Raw genomic sequence first — 24424 nt, forward strand, 5'->3', positions numbered from 1 at the left:
TACTGTGATAATCTGTTTCACTGTATTTCAATGTTGGGTAAATATTCCCCACAGTTGACCTAATTATTACTTAGTTCAATTTCTTTAAGTTATTGTTGAGAAAGTCTCTCCTCAACTTGGCCAAAGCATCAGTTCCATGCTGCATAATTCTACAATGATTCAGGGTCCCAAGTTCTTACCTTTTATTTGTTCTTCCTCAACTGAAAAAGATTAATTTGAGATTACTGCTTCCAAATACGGCCCATTATCCAGTACCAAGAAGACCCATGGAAATATTGTAATAGGAATTACTCACAAGCAATTTGTTGTATTTTGGTCTCTTCCTGTGATCTTTTGTAAGGCTATAATAGGACAAAGAAGGAAAGAGATGTAAGAAGATGAAATACAGTAAAACCCTGGCATCCAGAATTCAAGTGACTGGCAAAAAAATCTTGGAAAATAAATTAAAAATAGTTGAAATAAGTAAGAATAAAATAATAGGTAAAAATATTTAAAATTGTAAATGTTATCTGAAATAACACATGAAACCTTGGTGAAGATGGGAGCAAGTATTCAGTCCACGGGGTGCCTTGGTCGTGAATAAAATAGTGTCACCCAGGATGAAGACCTGTTTGGTGCTGCTCAATGTTTTTTTTAAACTGTTCACCAATTTAATCAGATACACAGGGAGAGGTTCAATATTTACAGTCTAGTGGTGAAATAACAGACGCTCAGTACTATCCATGGACCAATCTCAACCACTCCCTCTGTCAGGTCAGTAATCCAACTGGGAGCCCTGATTCCAGTCCTTTTGAAAAGCCACGTTCTCAATCTCCACTGACTTCTTCCTCTTGATGGTCTCTCTTCAAGGGTCCCCTCATAGCTACTTAGTAAAAGTCGCCCTATCAGAGGGTTTCTCTGTAAACTTGGGGGGAGGTGGGGGGGCTAATTATCTATAATATATTGTTTATCTTTTGGATGGCTCCGTGGAGGGGGAGTCCAAGTCTAACCTCCCTCCTTTATCCTTGAGTGGTCCTACTGTGGGGGGGGGGGGGTCACCAAAATACCCCCCCCTTTCCCAGAGGGAGGGTCACCAGTATACCTCCCCCCTTCTCCAGAGAGGTCATCTTTCACCCCTTCCCCAGGGGGTCACCAGAACACTTCCTCCCCCCCTCCCCACGGTGTGAGTCACCAGTACACATCCTTGCCCCTTCCCCAGGGTAGGCTGACAGCCCCAAGGTGTGCTAGCCTGGGGTTTACAGCCACACTGCCATACCCAAGCATCTCCTGTTGTATCTTATCGACAACATGCTACTCCAGGGTCTCTTGCAAAAGGAATGGGCCAGGCCCCAGATACAGTGGCCACCTGGGCATAGATAGAACACTGAGGGGTGGCCTTGACCCATGACACGTGCAGGACTGTGCCAAGCCCATTCCTGGCTGCAGGATGCAAGCAATGGGAAGACAAGTGGTGAGGTGCATGCCGTAAAGGGTGGGGGTGGGGGGAACAGTCTGGGAACATACCAAGGTGAATCAGCATGGTTCACCCAGTCTAACTTGTAGGTTAGCTAGCGAGCTTCTTTAACCAGTGTATTCTGCCTGTACATCGGGAGAGGGTGGCAGGTACTGTTGTTTTAACTGTTGTTTCAGTAGTTCTACATACCTTCTACAGTTTCTTGTAGCTCAGGTTACCTGAACACTGGTGAGATCGGTTTACATGTGGGCATGTAAGCCTCCTGTTTTACTTATTCCCCATTTGTAAATAAATTCACTTTTCTATTACAAGAGTTGTTATTCCTTGAACCCTTTGAATTGGTTACCTATACCCTCACTACCACTGATGGGGAAGATCTACAATGAATATTTAGAGAACCTGTTTACTGTGGAGCAGGATGATCAGGAGTGAGAGGGATGGCGGGGACCAAAGAGAGCCTTTAGCATATCTGCATCAGTAGTGAAGAGGTTTGAGCCTTAGATTATATCAAGGTGGATAAATCTCTGGTCCAGACCACTGCAGGAAGGCAGGAAAGACATAGTTGGGGCTTTAACAGTCATTGTTGAGGGCTGGAGAAGTTCCGGAGGACTAGAGGATGATAGATATGTGTCACTATTTAAAAAGGGCTGAAAGGATCACCCGGGAAACGACAGACCTGTTAGTCTGATTTCAGTGGTAGGTGAACTACTGTAAAAGATTCTGAAAGGTAGATTATATCAACATTTGTATGGTGAAAATTCAAGAGGGCCAACATAGATTTGTGCATGGCAAATCATGTCTCACAAACTTGATTAAGAATTTTTTTGAAGAGGTGACAGAGGCCAGACGAGGGCCATGTTTTATTTATATGGATTTTAGGGAAGTTTTTGATAAGGTCCCACACAGTAGGTTTTTATGGAAGTTGAGGTACATGGGATAGCAGGCCAAATGGATAAAAATGATAGGAATCAAGAGAGTGGTTGTAAAAGACAATTTTTCAGACTGGAGACAGTCAGTGGAGTGCCTCAGAGTTTGGTACCAGAACCTTTGCTTTTTGTAAAGTACATAAACCATTTGGACAAGGATGTTTGTGATAAGTTTGCTGATGACAGGAAAATATATGATATGGTGGGCAGTGAAGAAAGTTACCTGGGTTTGCAATGGGATCTAGATCAGATGGGGAACTGGACTGAATGGTAGTTGTAGTTCAACTTGGAGGAGTGCGAGGTGGGTAAATCGAAACAGAATAGGATTTGCCCTGTTAATGGCACTGTTCTAAAGTGTGTTATGCAGCAGAGGGACCTCGGGGTGCAGGTACACGGCTCTTTAAAGAAGGTAGCACAGGTTGACGGAGTAGTGAAGAGAGCATTTGGAACACTTGCCTTCCTTCATTGGTCGGAGTACTGAAGACGAAATTATACAAGATGGTAGTGCGGCCACACTTAGAATATTGTGTGCGTTTTGGTCACCCAGCAAGGGATTGGAATGTGGGCCTAATGTGGGCAGGTGGGAATGAAGTCAGAGAGCAGGTTGTTTGACATAGACAAGCTGTGAGACTGCGTCCTGCTTCAAGGCGATGACTCTATGAAGGAGAAGGATAGGGGACGTTGAGATAAAGCAAGGATGGTCACAAAAGTTGTGAAAGGAGAATGAGGTGACTTTAGGCAAAACCTGTATAAAACAGAGCTCAGATTGCTAAAGGAAATGTATTGGCAAAAAAAATATCCACATCTATTTCATCCAATGCAAAGAAATGATAGCAAATGATATCAGTAAATGCAAATCATCCTGTAAGCCATCATCAACTAAGCTACTTGATATTATTTTGAAAAATAACATTTATCAGGGCTATGAAGTCCTTCACCACACACTGGCTCAATGCAGATTTTAACTTGGTTTGTAGTTCGGTAAAAGATGTATTGTTGTTACATCCAGAAGTTGCATACCAAGTATTTTACTCACCAATCTTTTACAAATGACTGGAAGTCCATTGAGAAACCCATGCTCTGTGGAAGGAGAGGAGGATCTTCCTGCAGCACCTTTGTTAAAACCTCAAAGTCTGTTTTACAGTTTTTATACGGAAACTGCCCTGTGGCGAGTTCAACCTGCAGACAGATGCACAACTTGGATAAAAGGAACCAGCAGATACCAAGCATTTGCAATTGATTTGATTCATTCTACAGTCCAAGAATTAAAATATAAGAGCACCTGCTTAGATCGGAGATGCAGAGAAATTCCTTTAGCCAGAGGGTTGTGTATCTGTGGAATTTGTTACTGTAGAGCTCGTCGAAAGAATCAAAAACTTGTTGATCCATACCAAGGCTTTTATTAGCAAAAGACAGGAGCTCTTCACAGGTGGCCGACCAGTCCGGAATAATCTGACCTGGCTAGGGACACCACCCTTTAAGGCCCAGACAATAGGCGTGGCTTAGCTCTCAACCAATCGCTGTAAGCACAGTCTAGATACAGTAACTATATACACTATGTACATTGGTGATAGATCTGTATTATCACATTCACCCCTTCTTGGAGAACTGACCCTGGAAAAAAAAACGAGGGAGAGAATGAAAGGAAGGGGTAGGTTAAGGACTGTAGCGGACAGGGGGTCTGACCATCCGGCGTGACCACCGTGGTGCCGGGATTGGGGTCGTTGGAGTGGTGTCGCCAGCGGGTTCATCGGGTGCGACCGCTCCTTCGCTCAATTCCCCAGTCGTGTTGTCGGCAGGGTGGCCCGGGTCATTGGGGTGCTGTTGGTCCTTCTGTTGCAGCACGGGGCCTGGGGAATAAAGAGTTGGGGAAGGTTGGGTTGGGGGTTTGCTGGGTCAACCGCGTCCTGAGTTAGGTCCTGCACCAAATCAGTGTCCTCCAGCCCGTCTGGGAACTGAACGTAGGGGTAATGTGGGTTCGCGTGGAGTAGAGTCACTCGGTCGACCAAGGGGTCGTTCTTTGGGTGCCGGACGTGGCATCGCAAAAGGACAGGGCCATGGACGGTGAGCCATCCTGGTACAGTGGTTCCTGATTCGGATTTCCTCGGGAAAAGGAACATCCTTTCGTGGGGGGTGGCATTTGTTGCGGTACATAGGAAGGAGCGGATGGAGTGTAAGGCACTAGTGAGAACCTCCTGCCAGTGAGAGGTGGGGAGACCTTTAGACCGGAGAGCCAGTGTAACTGCTCTCCATATGGTGCCATTCTCCCTCTCGACCTGGCCGATACCGCGTGGGTTATAGCTCGTGGTCCTGCTTGAAGCGATACAACACTCCAGAAGGTACTGTTGCAGCTCTGCGCTCATGAATGAGGACCCCCTATCACTGTGGATGGAATTGGGGTACCCAAAGATGGTGAAAATACTGTGAAGGGCCTGTATCACTGAGGTGGCAGTGGTGTCTGGGCAGGGCACAGCGAACGGGAAGCGGGAGTACTCGTTGATGGCCGTAAGGATGTAGTTATTACGGTTGGTCAATGGTAGGGGCCCCTTAAAGTCTACGCTAAGACGCTTGAAGGGGCGGGTGGCTTTGATAATGTGGGAGTTATCCGGACGGAAGAAGTGGGGCTTGCATTCAGCGCACACCGAACAGGCTCGGGTCATGGAGCGGATCTCCTCGACTGTGTAGGGTAGGTTGCGCGCCTTCAAAAGTGGGCAAACCTAGTGACCCCTGGATGACAGAGCGCCTCATGGAGTTTCTGTAGTCTGTCCATCTGTATGCTGGTGCACGTCCCCCTGGAGAGCGCGTCAGGCGGGTCATTGAGCTTACCAGGCCGGTACAGGATGTCATAGTTAAAGGTGGAGAGTTCGATTCTCCATCTGGCGATTTTGTCGTTTTTTAAATCTTACCACGCTGGGTGTTGCTGAACATGAAGGAGACTGCGCGTTGATCAGTCAACAGTGTAAAGCGCCACCCAGCGAGGTAATGTCTCCAACGACGCACCGCTTCAACTATGGCCTGGGCCTCCTTCTTGATCGAGGAGTGTCTACTCTCTGGACCCTGGAGGGTTCTGGAGAAGAAGGCTACAGGCCAACCAGCCTGGTTCAAGGTGGCTGCCAGGGCGAAGTCGGATGCATCGCTCTCGACTTGAAACGGGACAGACTCATCGGATTTGATTCGATCGAAAGCCGCTCTGGCTTCGGTCGAGAGGGGAAAGGAGGTTTCTTTTGATAAGAGGACGCGCCTTGTCGGCGTAGTGTGGAACCCATTGGGCGTAATACGAGAAAAGGCCCAGGCAGCGTTTGAGCGCTTTCTGGGTATGGGGGAGGGGGGGGTAAGTCCATTAGGGGACACATGCGGTCAGGATCTGGCATGACTATCCCGTTCTCCACCACGCAACCTAGAATAGCGAGTCGTGTGGTCCGGAAGACACACTTGTCCAAATTGTAAGTCAGGTTCAGCTGACGGGCAGTTTGAAGAAATTTGTCTAGGTTGGCGTCATGGACCTGCGTGTCGTGGCCGCAGATGGTGATATTGTCCAGATATGGGAAGGTAGCGGTTAGCCCGTTCTGGTCCACCATCCGGTCCATTTCCCGCTGGAAGGCCACGACACCATTCGTGACCCCGAATGGTACCCTTGAAATTGATATAGCCGCCCATTCGCTTCAAAGGCCGTGAATGGTCGGTCCTCACAGCAGATCGGGAGCTGGTGGTAGGCCGAACGTAGGTCAATGGTGGAGAATATGCGGAATCGAATATGTGATTACAGATACAATGTTAATCAAAAGATTTATAACAAATATGTATATTAAACTGCAAGAAAAGGAGAATAAGGAAACAAATGGTAAAACTAAACAAAAATGGGAACAAGATTTAAATATAAAGATAAAAAAGGAAACATGGGAGAAATTATGTTCTGGAACGATGAGAAATACAATAAATACGAGGCTACGTATGATACAATATAATTGGTTACACAGACTATACATTACACCGCAAAAGTTAAATAAATGGGACCCAACAGTATCTGATAGATGTTTTCAATGTAAAAAAGAAAGGGGAACAACAATTCATGCAATCTGGACATGTGAGAAAGTAGAAAAATTTTGGGATGATCTCAATCAGATATTAAATAAAATAACAGAAAACAATATACCAAAGAATCAAGAGATCTTTCTCCTAAATAAAGAATTTGGAATTGACTTGGAGGATGCACAAAAAAGATTTGTTAAGATAGCCCTAGCCGTAGCAAAAAAATGTATTATGTCAACCTGGAAATTGGAAGATAATTTGAAAATACAACAATGGTATATAGAAATGAATAAATGTATTCCATTAGAAAAAATAACATATAGTTTAAGAAATAATATTGAAATATTCAAACAAGTATGGGAGCCTTACATTAAATACAATAGCGAAAACCTACCGGGGACAAACATTACCTAAGTTGATGGAAGGAGAAGGAAAGAAAAGAATGGACTCAGTAGAATTTCTGGTGTATTTTTGTTGAATGACAACATTGTCTGACTGGCTTAATGCAACCTAGATTGTATACCTAAAATGGATGAGAGGGGGGGTGGGGGGGTGGCTTGGAAGGAGGGGGGGGGGGGGAGAAAAAGTCACTGTATATGTGTGAAAAGGAAAAAGTGTGTATCATGGCTAACGTGATTTATGGTGTGAAAAATAAAAAATTAAATAAAAAAAATAAAAAAAGAGAATATGCGGAATTGGGCGATCTGGTTCACCACATCCGTGATGCGTGGCAGGGGGTACGCATCCAGGAGCGTGAAGCGTTTAATGGTCTGGCTATAGTCGACCACCATCTGTAGTTTTTCCCCGTTCTTGACAACCACCACCTGAGCTCTCCAGGTGCTTGAACTGGGTTCGATGATGCCCTCATCCAGCAATCTACGCACCTCACTCCTAATGAATTGCCTGTTTTCCTAACTATATTGCCGACTTTTGGTGGCCACAGGCTTCCAGCCAGGGGTGAGGTTTGCGAAGAGTGCTGGTGGGGCAATCCGGAGTGTGGAAAGGCCACAGGATTGGCCCCGGGGCACGGGGGCGGGTTGCTCGGGTGCTTCGGGGGTGGGGCGATGGCAGACCGAGAGGGGGGCGTGGGGTCCCCCAAAGTGTAGGGACACCGTTCGGAACTGACACTGAAAGTCTAATCCCAGCAACATTGGGGCGCACAATTGGGGAAGGACGAATAATTTGAAGTGGGTGACCATTACGCCCTGTACTTCCAGCGTGGCGATGCAATACCCCTTTATCCCGGTCGAGTGCGACCTCGTCGCTAATGATATCCTCTGGGTAGTGGGGATAATGTCAAGTCCCCAACGGAGGGCCAGATCTGGCTGGATAAAACTGTCAGTTGACCCAGAGTCAAATAAGCAATTGGTGTAGTGTCCATGCACTTTAATCAGTTCCATTGCTCTGGTGAGGGGATGAGAGCATTGCTGGTTTAGTGTTATTGAAGCAGTTGACAGGGCAGTTTCGCGTGACGACGTCACGCAACGGGATGACGTCACACAACGGCATGACGTAATAGACGTAGTCAACGCTGGAGGAGCAGGTTGGAGGAACTCCCGGAAGTGCTGTTGTGGCGGTGTCGGCGGATGAAAGGTAAGTAGTGGGGTTTGTAGTTGCTCGCGGTTGGCGGTGGGTAGGTTGTCGGTCGCGGCGGTCGGGCCCCGGCGGTCAGCAGCAGTGGTAGCATCGGCCCCGGGGGTGTCTGTGGCGGCGGCAGCAGCAGCGGTAGCCAGTCGGGACCGAGGCCGGGTCGAGTGTTCCGCACGGGGGCGAGAGGCGGGCCAACACCATAGTTGCGAAGGTGGGCTGCCCCTTCCGGGTTCGGCGTCTCCCTGATGTCAGGCGTTGCCGTGCAGGGGAGCCCTCGCTCTCATTGGACGAGAGCTCTGGGGAAGAAGAGTTTGAATGGGATAGTGGCGACTGGGCTTCACACGAGGCACTGTGTTTGCCGGCGGCCATTTTAGACCTACAGACTGCAGCAAAGTGGCCCTTTTTAAGGCACTTCTGGCACCTGGCTTTTCTTGCTGGGCACTGGGACCTGCTGTGCTAGTCCCTCCCGCAGAAATAACATTTTAGGTTCGCACAGGGCAGTGTAGCAGCAGCCGACAGGCCGTCAGTATCTCGGGGGGTGGTAGGGTAGAAGGGCACTCTACTCACATCAGAACGTGGGGTCCAGTCCCTAGAGAACTCGGTGGACTTGATCGTTTGTGATCTCGGCAGCAGTTTTGTCCACACAGTTACAGTCCTTGCCCAACGCCTTTAATACTTGTAAATATGCCCTGCTGGACTCGCCGGGCTGTTGCTTCCTCGAAGCAAACACGAGCCGGGCATGAACTCTGTTCACCGGTTGATCATACAGTTCTTTCAGTACCTTTATGGCTGCGGTGTAAATGGTCTCATCCTGGATGTTCTCGTAGACTCTCAAGGACACCATAGACAGCAATGCTGTTAGACGCTGGTTATCCTCCTCCACCTCAATGAATCTCAGGAAGTTTTCAAAGTTCAGCAGCCAGAAGTTAAAGGCTTTGAAGGCTGTAGCTGACTGTGGGTCGATATCAAGTTTTTCTGGCCGAGTTAAATGCTCCATCCCTTCCAAAAAAAATTCTTTTTGCTAATAAAATTGTAGAGCTCGTCGAAAGAATCAAAGACTTGTTGATCCAAACTAAGGCTTTTATTAGCAAAAGACAGGAGCTCTTCACAGGTGGTCGACCAGTCCGGAATAATCCGACCTGGCTAGGGACACAACCCTTTAAGGCCCAGACAGTAGGCGTGGCTTAGCTCTCAGCCAATCGCAGTCTAGATACAGTAACTATATACACTATGTACACCGGTGATAGATCTGTACCATCACAGTTACCACAGGCAGTTGTGGAGGCCAAGTCAATGGGTGAGGCAGAGATCGATTAGCCAGGGCATCAAAGGTTATGGGGAGAAGGCCAGACAATGGGGCTGAGTGGGAAAATGGATCAGTTCATGATTAAGTGGCGGGTAGACTCGAAGGGATGAATAGCCTATTTTTGCTCCTACGTCTTGTGGTTTTATAAATTCCAAATCAGCTTCAAATTCAACTTTAAGTCACACACCATCCATATGAAAGTTTCCAGATGCTGGGATGGAGTGCAATTCGTAACGTGCTGGAGAAACTCAGCAGGTTAAACAAGTCTCAGCAGTGCTGTGCGACCTGCTAAGTTTCTTCAGTACTTGGTTGCTTTGTGTGGGTCTAAGCCTCGGAATTCCCCAACCACCAATGCTGATGAGCATCTTCATCAGAAAGGCAGCCGCTGTTCAAAGCAGCCACTCCCTGACAGCTTCTGGGGGGGTAACTAGAAAAGGAAGCAAACATTTTTTTTACTCTCCTCAAGTACCTTATTAGATCCTTATACCTCCTAATTACCTCTCCTTAACCAGATCCCAAGTCCCTTGAAAACCAAGATTCCTTCTGCCTTTAATCCTTACAGAAACACACAAACTCTGTACTCTCATATTTTCACCTTTCCACTTACTAAACACATCCTTACCAGAAAGCAACTTATGCCAATCAACATTTTCTTAATTCTTTCTCATTTCCTCAAATTTGGCTTTTTGCCAATTTAGAATCTCAACCCAAGGACCAAACTGATCCTTTTCCATAATTATCTTGAAATTAATGGCATTATGATTAAAGTGCTCCACTACACATATTTCTATCACTCTGTGGTGAATGTCAGCCAAGCTGCCTGTCTTCCCTCTGGCGAGCCTTGCTGTACTAACATTGGCTGTGCATTATCTCTACTGTTAAGGACACTCCCCTTGGATATAACTGTATATGCACCTATTGTCTTTCATTATTGTACCGTGAGTTTCTGCTAATAAAAGCCATGATTATTGTTTGACCACATCGTCTTTGTCTACTTCATCAACTGGCACTTCACACCTGTCCTGACTTGTTCCATAGGAGGGGATCCAATATTACGCTCTCTAGCTGGTACCTCGATATATTGATTGAGATAACTTTCCTGAACATATTTGACAAACTAAGTCATTCAGTCCCTTTACAACATGGGAATCCCAGTCAATATGTGGAAAGTTAAAATCACCTACTATCACACCAGTTGCAACTCTGTGCATTTGCAAGTATACCAGCATGGTTACATTAACCATACCGGAATATCAAACAAGGAATGCACGTCTTGCTGCAGATGGCTCTTGGTTCCTTACCAGTGAAATGCCCAGACTCCAGACGTCCGCTCTGATGTCGTAGTCAGGTTTAGTTGGATCAGGAGGATCTATCCTTTCTGGCTGTAGACAGGAAGGGATTAAAAAAAAAATACAGCACCAAGTGAAATTCTCCCAAAATGTTCACATTTCCATCATCATGCAGTTCAATCATCAACCAATTGCCCTGATGGGGCAAGATGTCTCCCTTCATTGCAGTTTTGGGCATTTCCCTGGACCAATCCATAATGCTGACATTCCCTGACCACGAACCAGTATTAAACTAGCAGCACACTCCACACACAGTCCCACCCCCTTAGTTACTTCACCTTCACCACATCTGCTCACAAGATGAGGCCTTCCACTTCGAGGAATGCAGTGTCACCTCTACCATGGTCAATAGAGCCATTTCCCTCATTTTGCCAGTCTCTCAGAATTCAGCTCTTACCCTGAGTGTAATCCATCCGGTAACAGCATTGCATTCATTTCTGACCCTGGCATTGAATTTCTGGCATCTTGTCAATGCAAAATACCTATTCAGCTCATCTCCCATTTCTTTCTTCCCATGACCACTTCTCCCAGCATCATTTCCCAGCGGTCCTGTGTCCACTCTTACCTCCCTTTTACTCTTTACATGTCTGAATAAACTTTTTGTGTCCTCATTTATGTTCCTGGCCAGCTTACCTTCAGGTTTCATCTTTTCTTCCTTTTTTTGCTTTATTTCCTTGTTAGTTTTTAAAAGCTCCCTAATTCTTCGGCTTCCCACTCATCTCTGCAAGACTCTGCAGCCCCTCTCATTTGCTTTTACCCTTGTCAACCATGGTTGCAGCAGCTTCTTCCTTAGGATTAATTTATCCTGTGTCTTCTGGATTATTCCTAAGAACTCACTGCGCTGCCATCTTCCCTGCTGGGGGTTCTCTTCCAGTTAACATTGGCCAGCTCCTCTCTTATGCCACTGTAGTTACCATTACTTAATTGTAATACCGACACATGTGCTTTTAGCTACAACCTCGCAATCTGCAGAGTGAATTGGCAAAATGACCTGTTTTTGTGCTCTGCAACATTCCCATTTACATTGGTATGCACAGCTAACCCCTTCTCCAGTCATATACACCACTGTGTGCACTCCTCGTCTTTGCTTTTGAGTCTCCCAGTCTCCCGCTGATCCCGAAATCACACAGTTTGATTTGATCCCGCTCATCTAGGAGAATGTTAGATGGTTTGACATCTCTGTGAATGACACCGTGCTTTTCCTTCAGATAGACGAGAGCTTTGACAATCTGTTTAAAAAGAGTAACATATCCTCTATATATTACAACATACACTCAGTACTGTAACAAGCATATTCAGCCCTCATTGTTACTGCTGCAGTCTCTACTCCCATGCACTCACCGCCATGTATGCTGCACATCCTGCACTCCTCGTCTTTGCTTTTGAGTCTACCAGTCTCCCGCTGATCCCGAAATCACACAGCTTGATTTGACCCCGCTCGTCTAGGAGAATGTTAGATGGTTTGACATCTCTGTGAATGACACCGTGCTTTTCCTTCAGGTAGAAGAGAGCTTTGACAATCTGTTTAAAAAGAGTAACATTTCCTCTATTGTTCTGTGACAATTGTAGCAAAATGTCAGAGTGAATGGAAATATCACATCACCCTGGGGGGGAAGGAGGAGCGGGAGAGGGGTGAACTCTTGAGAGAGATTTATAAAATCATGAGTAACAAAGATAAGGTAAAAATCATAATATTTTTCCCTCCAGAGGTGAATAAGTTTTAAGATATAAAAGGGACCTGAGGGGCACCTTCTTCAACAGAAGTTGGTAGATCTATAGAACAAGCTGCCACAGGAAAAAATGGGGACAATTGTTACATTCAAAAGACATTTAGATGGGTTCATGGATAGGAAAGGTTTGAAGGATATGGGCCGAATGGAGGCAAATGGGTCGAGTTTCAGCGACATGGACAAGTGGACTGAAGGGACTGTTTCCGAGCTCTAGGATCCGATGACTCTGACAGAAAATGGATACCACGATTTTAGAATATTTTCCTTAACATATTTTGAAACAGCTAAATAGCTGGCTGCTTCTATAATCAATCCTTACATACCGCCACAGTCATTTTGCCAAGAATCCTCTCTGGAATAGGTCCCTGAATCCGTTTCTTCAGCTTCTCAGCACATGTGCCCATCAGCTCCATGGCAATGAATACATCGGTCTGCATGTTACAGAAACAACCCTATGTTATTACATAGACCCCACCCCCCCAAACCTCTGTAATTAGGTTCCAGATTACTTAGAGGTGTTTAATACAGTAAGACCCCCAGTACCTGACACCAATGGGGATTGGTAGATGCTGGATTAGTGAATTTGCTGGTTGCTTGAGATTGCATGTTGTAATGATTAGCGTACTGACCACTAGGGAGCGCCAATTTTAAACTTTCATATTTTTTACCTATTTATTTTCCACAATTATTTTTGCCAGTTGCTTGAATTCTATACGGGGATTTTACTGTACAAGGTGCTCTTTTAGTACGAGGAGAGGATTTATTCAGAATCTTCAAAGATGAGAAGTGAAGCACACTAGGTACCCAACACTGCACAACTTACTTAAAACCAAGTTCATTACTCTGCCACAGATCTCTGTTATTAAGCCATGAAATGAAGAATGAAGAACACCCAGGTTCTGCACAGCTGTAGTCCACCTTCAGCCTGGCCTGCAGCTCCTGTGGCATTTTTACACATGAATAAAAATGTACGAAAGGAAACTACCAGAGGGCAACAGACTGAAAACAAAATTACTGCATTTAAAGTGGGGAAAAGAATAAGAGCATAAGAAATAGGAGCGGGGGTAAGCAATTCAGCCCATGAAACCTGCTCCGCCATCCAATGAGATCATGGCTGATCTGACAATAGGCTCATCTCCACCTACCTGCCTTTTCCCCATATCCCTTAATTCCCCTACTTTGTAAAAATCTATCCAATCTTGTCTTAAATACTAAGGTCACCAGCACTGCTTCAATGAGTAAGTAGCAAGTTCCACAGATTTACTACCCTCTGAGAAAACCAGTTCCTCTTCATTTCTGTCCTAAATTCTACTACCATGGATCCCTAGTCTCTATGTCCCCTAGTTCTGGTCTGCCTCACCAATGGGCACAATTTACCTACCTCTATCTTATCTATGCCTTTCATAATTTTACATGTTTCTATAGATCCCCTCTCATTCTTCTAAATTCAAGTGAGTACAGCCCCAGATAACTCAATCTCTCCTCATAGGCTAATCCCCTCATCTTTGGAATCAACCTGGTGAATTTGCTCTGGACTACCTCCGAAGCCAGTACATCCTTCCTCAAGTGAGGAGACCAGAATTGAATTCAGTGCATCCTCACCAGAACCTGGTACAGTTGCAGCATATCAAGTCACCTTTATTTGTTATTCATACTATGCTTGCATGGTAAAGATGAGATAGTGTTTCTCCAGGACCACGGAGCATATTTACATAAATAAAGGTTGTGATGATGTAATGGTGGGGAATGTATTATACTGACTGGTTCTCATGTACGGAGTTGCTTGCTATTGGCTATGGCTGTAGAGATGCTGCACCTTACTGGTATAACAGATGGAGATGCTTTCCCACTGGCCAGTAGTGGTGGCTGAGCATCTGTTAATAAAAGCCCTGTATTAGTATAACACTTGTCTGGTCCATGTCTATGGCATATCAAAGGTTAGAATAGAAGTTCAACACATTTAACACACTTATACATTAACATTCCATGGTACCCTATCCCCACATGATCTGAGATGGCTTGGGGAAAAAGCTCTTCCCCAATCTGGACGTACAGGCCCAAGTGCAGCAGTACCTCATACCAGATGGGAGAAGGAAGAACAGTTTACTTGAGGGGTGTGTGGAGTCCTTCATCAGGTGTTGTAAATGTCCTTCATGGTAGGACGAGAGCCCTCAATGGTCTTTTCCTCTGATTTCACTATCATCCTCTACCGGGCCTTGCGGTCTGAGGAGGTATAGCTTTCAAACCAGGCGGTAAAGCAGTTGCACAGGATGCTCTCAATACATCCTCTGTAGAATGTAGTGAGGATGGAGGGTGGGAGACAAACTTTCCTCAGCCTTTGGAGGAAGTAGAGGCACTGCTGGGCTTTCTTGGCTATGGAGCTGGTGTTATGTGAGGTTCTCCACCAAGTGCACTCCAAGGAACTTGATACTCGACGATCTCAACAGTGAAGCCATCAAAGGTCAGTGGAGCGTGGTTCCACCAGGTCCCCTTGAAGTCAACAACCTCTCTGCTCCTAAATTCAATCCCTCTAGAAATGGCCAACATTCCATTCTTGATAACATTAGAATAGAACTGAATATGATAGCAATTGAATAGAAGACTGTAGATAAAGAAAGGTGAAGACTATGGTGTGTGTACAGCTTGAGCACTGGGAGAAATGAGACACTGGAGGCAGTCACACAAAAGCTGCAGGATGCCTATCCCATCTATTCTCACTTGTGCAGCAGACCAATCAAACACAGCAGGGGCAAGAAACTGCATTACCTTCACTTGACTTTCTCATGACAGATCATTTGTTGAGACATATCCAGCGTTTTGGACAGGCATCTGCTACCACAACTCAACAGCTGAGCTCCAGTGGAGGAAAGACAGAAACCTCACCTAACCCAAGTCTTTTAAATTTCCAAGATGATCAGCAAAGTTCTGCATTTTGCTGAGACAATTGCTACTGTCAAGGTGCTGCTGTCAGATTGTGTTACTGTGAACTGATTGTTTAATGGAGAAAAGATAACTCAAGGTTGTGCTTACATTTGTAATGAAGGTGCCATAGCACTGCACGATGTAGGGGCAGTCGTGACTCTTCAACACCACATCCAAATCCATTAGGATTCGTTTGTTCTCTTCTTTGTTACCAGAGCGGCGCATTTGCTGAAAATTGAAAAAGAAAAACCCATGATCTTTTGCTTTTACAAGTTAGACATACACACATATATGAGAGCAGAAGATGCTGGAAATATTTGTCAGTTAGCATCTATGGAGAGAGAAACTGAGTTAATATTTTAGGTTCAACAGAACAAAACGGTTTGAGTTCCACCAACTCTTAATTCGAGAACTTTTTAAAATAAAAACAGCCTCCATGCAACCACAAACCAGTGTTTCTGGAGAAGAGTTGGGAGGAACTACAGTGGCATTGAGACCACGGATCATATTAAGGAGTTTGAATAAAGTTTATGTTGATGGGAGTCAATGGAAAAACTCTGCACTGGTCACAGACATATCAAGCACGAAAGAACACAGCCAACAGTGGCCATCATCACATCTCTGGGCAGCACGTGCTTGAGATGTTACAACACCAGTGCTACACAAGATCATCTCTAACAAGAGTCTAAGCATCTATCTTTAACATTTCATGGCATTAGCATAAGCATAGAGGAACCAGGAACAGCCAGCCTGCTGATAAATCTGCCATTAATTACCTCAGTGCCATTTTCTTGCACATCTCTGTATCCCTCTGCTCTCTTCCATGTCTCGGATCAATCAAACTCTGTTAACTTAAATGACTGAGCCTCCACAGTGCTCCAGGTTTGAGAATTCCAAAAAGCCCAGCACCCTTTGAGTTAAGAAACATCTTACCCTCAAAAGCATGGATTTACTTTCTTAGTTAGTGCTCTGATCTCACTGAAGTTTTTAAAATTGCAACAAAGCCATCTCATCCAGTGTTATGCATGAGAGAAATCAGGTTGCCAGGAAATGTGATGGAGCTGTGCTGAAATCCTCCTCCAATGTCATTAGGAAGTCTGAGTGTTCAAATTCCCTTGTAACAAAGGCCAATACTATTTTCCCTTTGAATTGCTTGCTACTCAGTAGCTTTCAGCAATGGTCACGAAAGGATGCTCAGGTCTCTGAATAGCTTGGCAGGACTGACAGGTTTAATGGAAGGAACCTGAGTGGTGAGCCAGATGAACTTGGAACAGTCGCCACTATGTGGGAAAATAATGTTCCTGCAATCACAGAGATGTGGTCGAAAAAAGGGCAGGATTGGCACCTCAACATTGCAGGGAACTGAAGTTTCAGGTGCAAAGAGGAGTGGGCATTGTATTACTGATCACAGAGACCATCAGTGGAGTAATGAGGGAGGATCTCCTTAAATAAGGCTGGATGGGTAGTTTGGGAATAAAAATGGGATGCTACCACAGGTTTCCCAACAGTTAGTAGAAGACAGAGGAGCAGATACATCGGAGATTACAAAGAGGTAGAAATGCAACAGGATTTTGTTTTTTAAATTTTTTATTTTTCACACCATAAACCACACTGAGCAAGATACATACATTTTCCTTTTCAAATATATAGTGTCATTTTTTCACCCCCCTCCCTCCTCCCATCCCAACCTCCATACCTCCCCCCCCATTCATTTAAAGTACAAAATCTAAGACACATTAAACCAGTCAAACAATGTTGTCATTCAATAAAAATAAACAAGAAATTCCACTGAGTCAATTCTTTTCATTTCCTTCTCCTTTCATTAATTTAGGTGGTAGATGTCCCCGGTTGGTTTTCTCTATTGTGTTTCATGTATGGCTCCCATATTTGTTCAAATATTTCAATATTATTTCTTAAATTATATGTTATTTTTTCTAATGGAATACATTTATTCATTTCTATATACCATTGTTGTATTTTCAAATTATCTTCCAATTTCCAGGTTGACATAATACATTTTTTTGCTACGGCTAGAGCTATCTTAACAAATCTTTTTCGTGCACCATCTAAATCAAGTCCAAATTCTTTATTTTTTATGTTACTTAGGAGGAAGATCTCTGGGTTTTTTGGTATATTGTTTTCTGTAATTTTATTTAATATCTGGTTTAGATCTTCCCAAAATTTTTTCACTTTCTCACATGTCCAGATTGCATGAATTGTTGTTCCCATTTCCTTTTTACAGCGAAAATAACTGTTAGATACTGTTGGGTCCCATTTATTTAACTTTTAAGGTGTAATGTATAGCCAGTGTATCCAGTTATATTGTATCATACGTAACCTCGTATTTATTGTATTTCTCATCGTTCCAGAGCATAACTTCTCCTGTTTCCTTCTTTATCTTTATATTTAAATCTTGTTCCCATTTCTGTTTAGTTTTACCATTTGTTTCCTCATTCTCCTTTTCTTGCAGTTTAATATACATATTTGTTATAAATCTTTTGATTATCATTGTATCTGTAATCACATATTCAAAGTTACTTCCCTCTGGTAACCTCAGACTGCTTCCTAATTTGTCCTTCAAGTAGGATCTCAATTGGTAATATGCCAACACTGTATCTTGAGTTATATTATATTTATCCTTCATTTGTTCAAAGGATAATAATCTATTTCCTGAAAAACAATTTTCTATTCTTTTGATCCCTTTTTTCTCCCATTCTCTAAAGGAAAGGTTATCTATTGTAAAAGGGAGTAATTGATTTTGCGTCATTATTAGTTTTGGTCATTGGTAATTTGTTTTATTCCTTTCTACATGAATCTTCTTCCAAATATTGAGCAGATGATGTAATACTGGAGAACTCCTATGTTGTACCAATTTTTCATCCCATTTATATAATATGTGTTCAGGTATCTTTTCCCCTATTTTATCTAGTTCTAATCTAGTCCAATCTGGCTTTTCCCTTGTTTGATAAAAATCTGATAGGTATCTTAATTGTGCGGTTCTATAATAATTTTTAAAGTTTGGCAATTGTAAGCCTCCTTGTTTATACCATTCTGTTAATTTATCTAGTGCTATCCTCGGTTTCCCCCCTTTCCATAAAAATTTCCTTATTATTTTCTTTAACTCCTTGAAGAATTTCTCTGTCAAGTGTATTGGCAATGCCTGAAATAGGTATAGTATCCTTGGGAAAATGTTCATTTTAATACAGTTTATCCTTCCTATTAGTGTTAGTGGTAAATCTTTCCAATGCTCTATATCGCCCTGTAATTTTTTTCATTAGTGGATAATAATTGAGTTTATATAGATGGCCGAGATTTTTATTTATTTGTATACCTAGGTTTCTTATTGCTTGCATTTGCCATCTGAATGGTGATTCCTTCTTAAATTTTGAGAAATCCGCATTATTCATTGGCATTGCTTCACTTTTATTTAAGTTAATCTTGTAACCCGACACTTCTCCATATTCCTTCAATTTCTTATATAATTCTTTTATTGATATTTCTGGTTCTGTTAAGTATACTATAACATCGTCCGCAAATAAACTGATTTTATATTCCTTGTCTTTTATTTTTATCCCTTTTATATTATTTTCTGTTCTTATCAATTCTGCTAGTGGTTCTACAGCTAACGCGAACAATAAGGGTGATAGTGGGCATCCCTGCCTTGTTGATCTGCTTAAATTAAATTGCTTTGATATATATCCATTTACTGTCACTTTCGCCAATGGCCCCTTATATAATGCTTTAATCCAATTAATATACTTCTCTGGTAAACTGAATTTTTGCAATACTTTGAATAAATAATTCCATTCTACTCTGTCAAAGGCCTTCTCTGCGTCTAAAGCAACTGCTACGGTTGGCGCTTTACTCCCTTCGACTGCATGAATTAAGTTAATAAATTTACAAATATTGTCTGTTGTCCGTCTTTTCTTAATAAATCCAGTTTGGTCTAGATTTACCATTTTAGGTACATAATCTGCTAATCTGTTTGCTAATAGTTTAGCTATTATCTTATAATCTGTGTTAAGTAATGATATTGGTCTATATGACGCTGGTGCGACTGGATCTTTCCTTTGCTTTGGTATTACTGTCATTATTGCTGTTTTACATGAATCTGCTCTCCATTGCAGGCAAAATCTTCGCTAGGATTCTACTAAATAGAATAATACCTAGTGTCGCCAAGAATATTCTCCCAGAATTACAGTGCGGCTTTCGCGCAAACAGAGGAACTACTGACATGGTCTTTGCCCTCAGACAGCTCCAAGAAAAGTGCAGAGAACAAAACAAAGGACTCTACCCGCCAAACTGTGAGGCGCCAAGATGCACCTTTGTTGACCTCACCAAAGCCTTCGACACTGTGAGCAGGAAAGGGCTTTGGCAAATACTAGAGCGCATCGGATGTCCCCCAAAGTTCCTCAACATGATTATCCAACTGCACGAAAACCAACAAGGTCGGGTCAGATACAGCAATGAGCTATCTGAACCCTTCTCCATTAACAATGGCGTGAAGCAAGGCTGTGTTCTCGCACCAACCCTCTTTTCAATCTTCTTCAGCATGATGCTGAGCCAAGCCATGAAAGACCTCAACAATGAAGACGCTGTTTACATCCGGTACCGCATGGATGGCAGTCTCTTCAATCTGAGGCGCTGCAAGCTCACACCAAGACACAAGAGAAACTTGTCCGTGAACTACTCTTTGCAGACGATGCCGCTTTAGTTGCCCATTCAGAGCCAGCTCTTCAGCGCTTGACGTCCTGCTTTGCGGAAACTGCCAAAATGTTTGGCCTGGAAGTCAGCCTGAAGAAAACTGAGGTCCTCCATCAGCCAGCTCCTCACCATGACTACCAGCCCCCCCCCACATCTCCATTTGGCACACAAAACTCAAAACGGTCAACCAGTTTACCTATCTCGGCTGCACCATTTCATCAGATGCAAGGATCGACAATGAGATAGACAACAGACTCGCCAAGGCAAATAGCGCCTTTGGAAGACTACACAAAAGAGTCTGGAAAAACAACCAACTGAAAAACCTCACAAAGATAAGCGTATACAGAGCCATTGTCATACCCACACTCCTGTTCGGCTCCGAATCATGGGTCCTCTACCGGCATCACCTACGGCTCTTAGAACGCTTCCACCAGCGTTGTCTCCGCTCCATCCTCAACATCCACTGGAGCACTTTCATCCCTAACGTCGAAGTACTCGAGATGGCAGAGGTCGACAGCATCAAGTCCACGCTGCTGAAGATCCAGCTGCGCTGGGTGGGTCACGTCTCCAGAATGGAGGACCATCGCCTTCCCAAGATCGTGTTATATGGCGAGCTCTCCACTGGCCACCGTGACAGAGGTGCACCAAAGAAAAGGTACAAGGACTGCCTAAAGAAATCTCTTGGTGCCTGCCACATTGACCACCGCCAGTGGGCTGATATCGCCTCAAACCGTGCATCTTGGCGCCTCACAGTTTGGCGGGCAGCAACCTCCTTTGAAGAAGACCGCAGAGCCCACCTCACTGACAAAAGGTAAAGGAGGAAAAACCCAACACCCAACCCCAACCAACCAATTTTCCCCTGCAGCCGCTGCAACCGTGTCTGCCTGTCCCGCATCGGACTTGTCAGCCACAAACGAGCCTGCAGCTGACGTGAACTTTTTACCCCCTCCATAAATCTTCGTCCGCGAAGCCAAGCCAAAGAGAAGACATGAATCTGGTAAGCTTTGTGTTTTGTCAATCTGGTTGATTACTTCCAGGATGCGAGGAATTAATAAATCTTTAAATGTTTTATAGAATTCTATTGGGAATCCATCCTCTCCTGGTGTTTTATTATTTGGTAGATTTTTTATTATCTCTTGTATTTTTACTATTTCAAATGGTTATGGTTCTGTTAATTTATTTTGTTCCTCTATTTGTAATTTTGGTAGTTCAATTTTAGTTAAAAATTCATCTATTTTGCCTTCTTTCCCTTCATTTTCAGTTTGATATAATTGTTCATAGAATTCTCTAAAGTTTTCATTAATCTCCGTTGGATTATATGTGATTTGTTTGTCTTTTTTCCTTGATGCCAATACCATTCTCTTAGTTTGTTCTGTCTTAAGCTGCCATGCTAGAATTTTGTGCGTTTTTTCTCCTAGTTCATAATATTTCTGTTTTGTCTTCATTATGTTCTTCTCCACCTTATATGTTGTGTTTCATATTTTATTTTTTTATCTGCCAATTCTCTTCTTTTAGTTGTGTCTTCCTTCATTGCTAATTCTTTTTCTATATTTACTATTTCCCTTTCCAACTGCTCTGTTTCCTGATTGTAGTCCTTCTTCATCTTGGTTACATAACTTATTATTTGCCCTCCGATGAACTCTTTCATTGTGTCTCATAGTATAAACTTATCTTTCACTGATTCTGTATTTATTTCAAAGTACATTTTAATTTGTCTTTCAATTAATTCTCTAAAATCCTGCCTTTTAAGTAGCATGGAGTTTAATCTCCATCTATACATTCTTGGAGGGATGTCCTCTAACTCTATTGTCAATATCAAGGGTGAATGGTCCGATAATATTCTAGCTTTATATTCTGTTTTTCTTACTTTATCTTGCATACGAGCTGATAACAGGAATAGATCTATTCTTGAGTATGTTTTATGTCTACCCAAGTAATATGAATATTCCTTTTTCTTTGGGTGTTGTTTCCTCCATATATCCAAAAGTTGCATTTCTTGCATCGATTTAATTATAAATTTGGTTACTTTGTTCTTTCTGTTAATTTTTTTCCCAGTTTTATCCATATTTGAATCCAAATTAAGGTTGAAATCCCCTCCTATTAATATGTTCCCTTGCATATCTGCTATCTTCAAAAAAATATCTTGCATAAACTTTTGATCTTCTTCGTTAGGTGAATATACATTGAGTAGATTCCAAAACTCCGAATATATCTTACATTTTATCATTACATATCTCCCTGCTGGATCTATTATTTCCTCTTATATTTTAATTGGTATATTTTTACTGATTAATATAGCTACTCCTCTTGATTTTGAATTATACGACGCTGCTGTTACATGTCCTACCCAATCTCTCTTTAATTTCTTGTGCTCCAATTCAGTTAAATGTGTTTCTTGCACAAATGCTATATCAATTTTTTCTTTTTTCAGTAAATTTAGCAGTTTCTTCCTTTTGATTTGGTTATGTATTCCGTTAATATTTAAAGTCATATAGTTTAATGTAGCCATTTCATACTTTGTTTATCTTCCCTTTCCATTTCTCCATCATCACCTTTCCTTCTTATCCATTTCTGCTTTCTTGTTTTGAACACTTTATAAGACAACATTTCTAAAACATCAAACATTTTCCTTATTCTCCTATTTAAAACTTCTTTCACCCCATTCTCCCCTCCCCCTCCTGAGTTGCCCTTTATCCCTTGCCGGGCAACCACATCTCCCCTCTCCATTTGGATTTGTGAATTCACTCGCAAGCGTCAACTGATTTTGCAGTGACCGTAACTCCTCCCCACCCAGCCCCCCCCCCGAAAAGATTTCAATTTTCATATATAACAAAGGTCACTCTTTTAATTCCCTCCTTATTCCCTCTATTCCCTTTTATTCCCTTATTAATTCTTATCTATACTCTATATATTTTCCTCTAAATACGGATACACTCATGTATACACATATATACATACACATCTATATATTTGTATATATATATACCCATATACACACATACATATAGTTCGTGGTCATTTTTACTCTCATTACATGTCTTCATCTCTCTGCTTGTTTTGTAGTTATTCTGCAAATTTTCGTGCTTCCTCTGGATCCGAGTATAGTCTGTTTTGTTGCCCTGGAATAACTATTTTAAGTACCGCTGGGTACTTTAACATAAATTTATATCCTTTTTTTCCATAAGATCGTTTTTGCTGTATTGAACTCCTTCCTCTTCTTCAGGAGTTCAAAACTTATGTCTGGATAGAAAAAAATTTTTTGACCTTTGTATTCCAGTGGCTTTTTGTCTTCTTTTATTTTCTTCATTGCTTTCTCCAATATATTTTCTCTTGTTGTATATCTTAAAAATTTTACTAAAATGGATCTTGGTTTTTGCTGCGGTTGTGGTTTCGGGGCTAATGTTCTATGTGCCCTCTCAATTTCCATTTCTTCCTGTAATTCTGGGCTTCCTAGGACTCTGGGGATCCAATCTTTCATAAATTCTCTCATATTCTTGCCTTCTTCATCTTCCTTAAGGCCCACTATCTTTATATTATTTCTTCTATTATAGTTTTCCATTATATCTATCTTCTGAGCTAACAGCTCATGTGCCTCTTTAACTTTTTTATTAGATTCTTCTAATTTCTCTTTTAAGTCCTCTACTTCCATTTCTACGATTATTTCTCGTTCTTCCACATTATCCACTCTTTTTCCTTTCTCTGATATGACCATTTCAATTTTATTCATTTTTTCTTCTGCACTCTTAATTCTTCATTTTATCTCATTAAATTCTTGTAATTGCCATTCTTTCACTGATTCCATATATTCTTTAAAAAAAGATATATCCATTGTCTTGCCTTTTTCTTCTTCTTCCATTTCTTTCTGTTCTTCTTCTTCTTCCTCTGGGTTGACCATCTGTTGTTTCCTTGTTTTCTTTTTACCCTCTTCTTTCTTGTTGTCATTATTTTCTATATTCTGCACCTGTTGCTGTGTTGCAGGTGTCTCTCCCAGCTGTGGAGATCAACTCCGCAGCTGTTCCCCCCTCCCGTCAGTGTGTTTTTGTTCATGCGCATCGCACATGCGCGAGGAGTCGCGCATGCGCGGTTGCGCACTTTTACTCGGCTCTGCGAGCCAATTTTGTAGTCCCGAGCCCGGGACTTCCACTGACCTGAGGGAGTGGGCTTCTCTCTCCGCGGCGGGCCTCCTCGGACAGGTAAGGCCTTCATCTTCTTCTTCCGACGTTCTTTCATCTTCTCTTCTTCCCGTTGTTTTCGACTTTTCTCTCTTCGCTGCCATTTTCTTCTCACCTTTATTTTTACTTTGTTTTAATTTTTACTCTTGCAACTTTTTGTTTTGTGCGTTTTTTTAAACTTTTCCGGAGAGGGCTGGAATTCCCTGACCGGCCACTACTCCATCACGTGACTCCTCTGAAATG

At 42.8% G+C, this 24424-nt stretch overlaps 1 protein-coding gene across 7 annotated transcripts in view; it reads right to left on the minus strand.

Annotated features, from left to right (window-relative positions):
• map2k7 (mitogen-activated protein kinase kinase 7) overlaps positions 1–24424 on the minus strand; it is an 85542-nt gene that overhangs the window by 16820 nt on the left and 44298 nt on the right. For 4 of the 7 annotated variants that reach the window (XM_069927556.1, XM_069927555.1, XM_069927554.1 and 1 more), the window contains 6 exons: positions 15414–15533; positions 12707–12814; positions 11995–12174; positions 10606–10686; positions 3416–3558; positions 296–341 (listed from right to left, as the gene is read on the minus strand). In XM_069927556.1, coding sequence (XP_069783657.1) covers positions 296–341; positions 3416–3558; positions 10606–10686; positions 11995–12174; positions 12707–12814; positions 15414–15533 — 678 coding nt within the window. Of the gene's footprint in view, positions 1–179; positions 201–295; positions 342–3415; positions 3559–3619; positions 3994–9589; positions 9732–10605; positions 10687–11994; positions 12175–12706; positions 12815–15413; positions 15534–24424 lie in introns of those variants that run through there. The other 3 variants (XM_069927557.1, XM_069927560.1, XM_069927559.1) reach the window with 3 other exon arrangements.

The sequence above is a fragment of the Narcine bancroftii genome, chromosome 3, assembly GCF_036971445.1.
Source record: "Narcine bancroftii isolate sNarBan1 chromosome 3, sNarBan1.hap1, whole genome shotgun sequence".
Lineage (NCBI taxonomy): Eukaryota > Metazoa > Chordata > Chondrichthyes > Torpediniformes > Narcinidae > Narcine > Narcine bancroftii.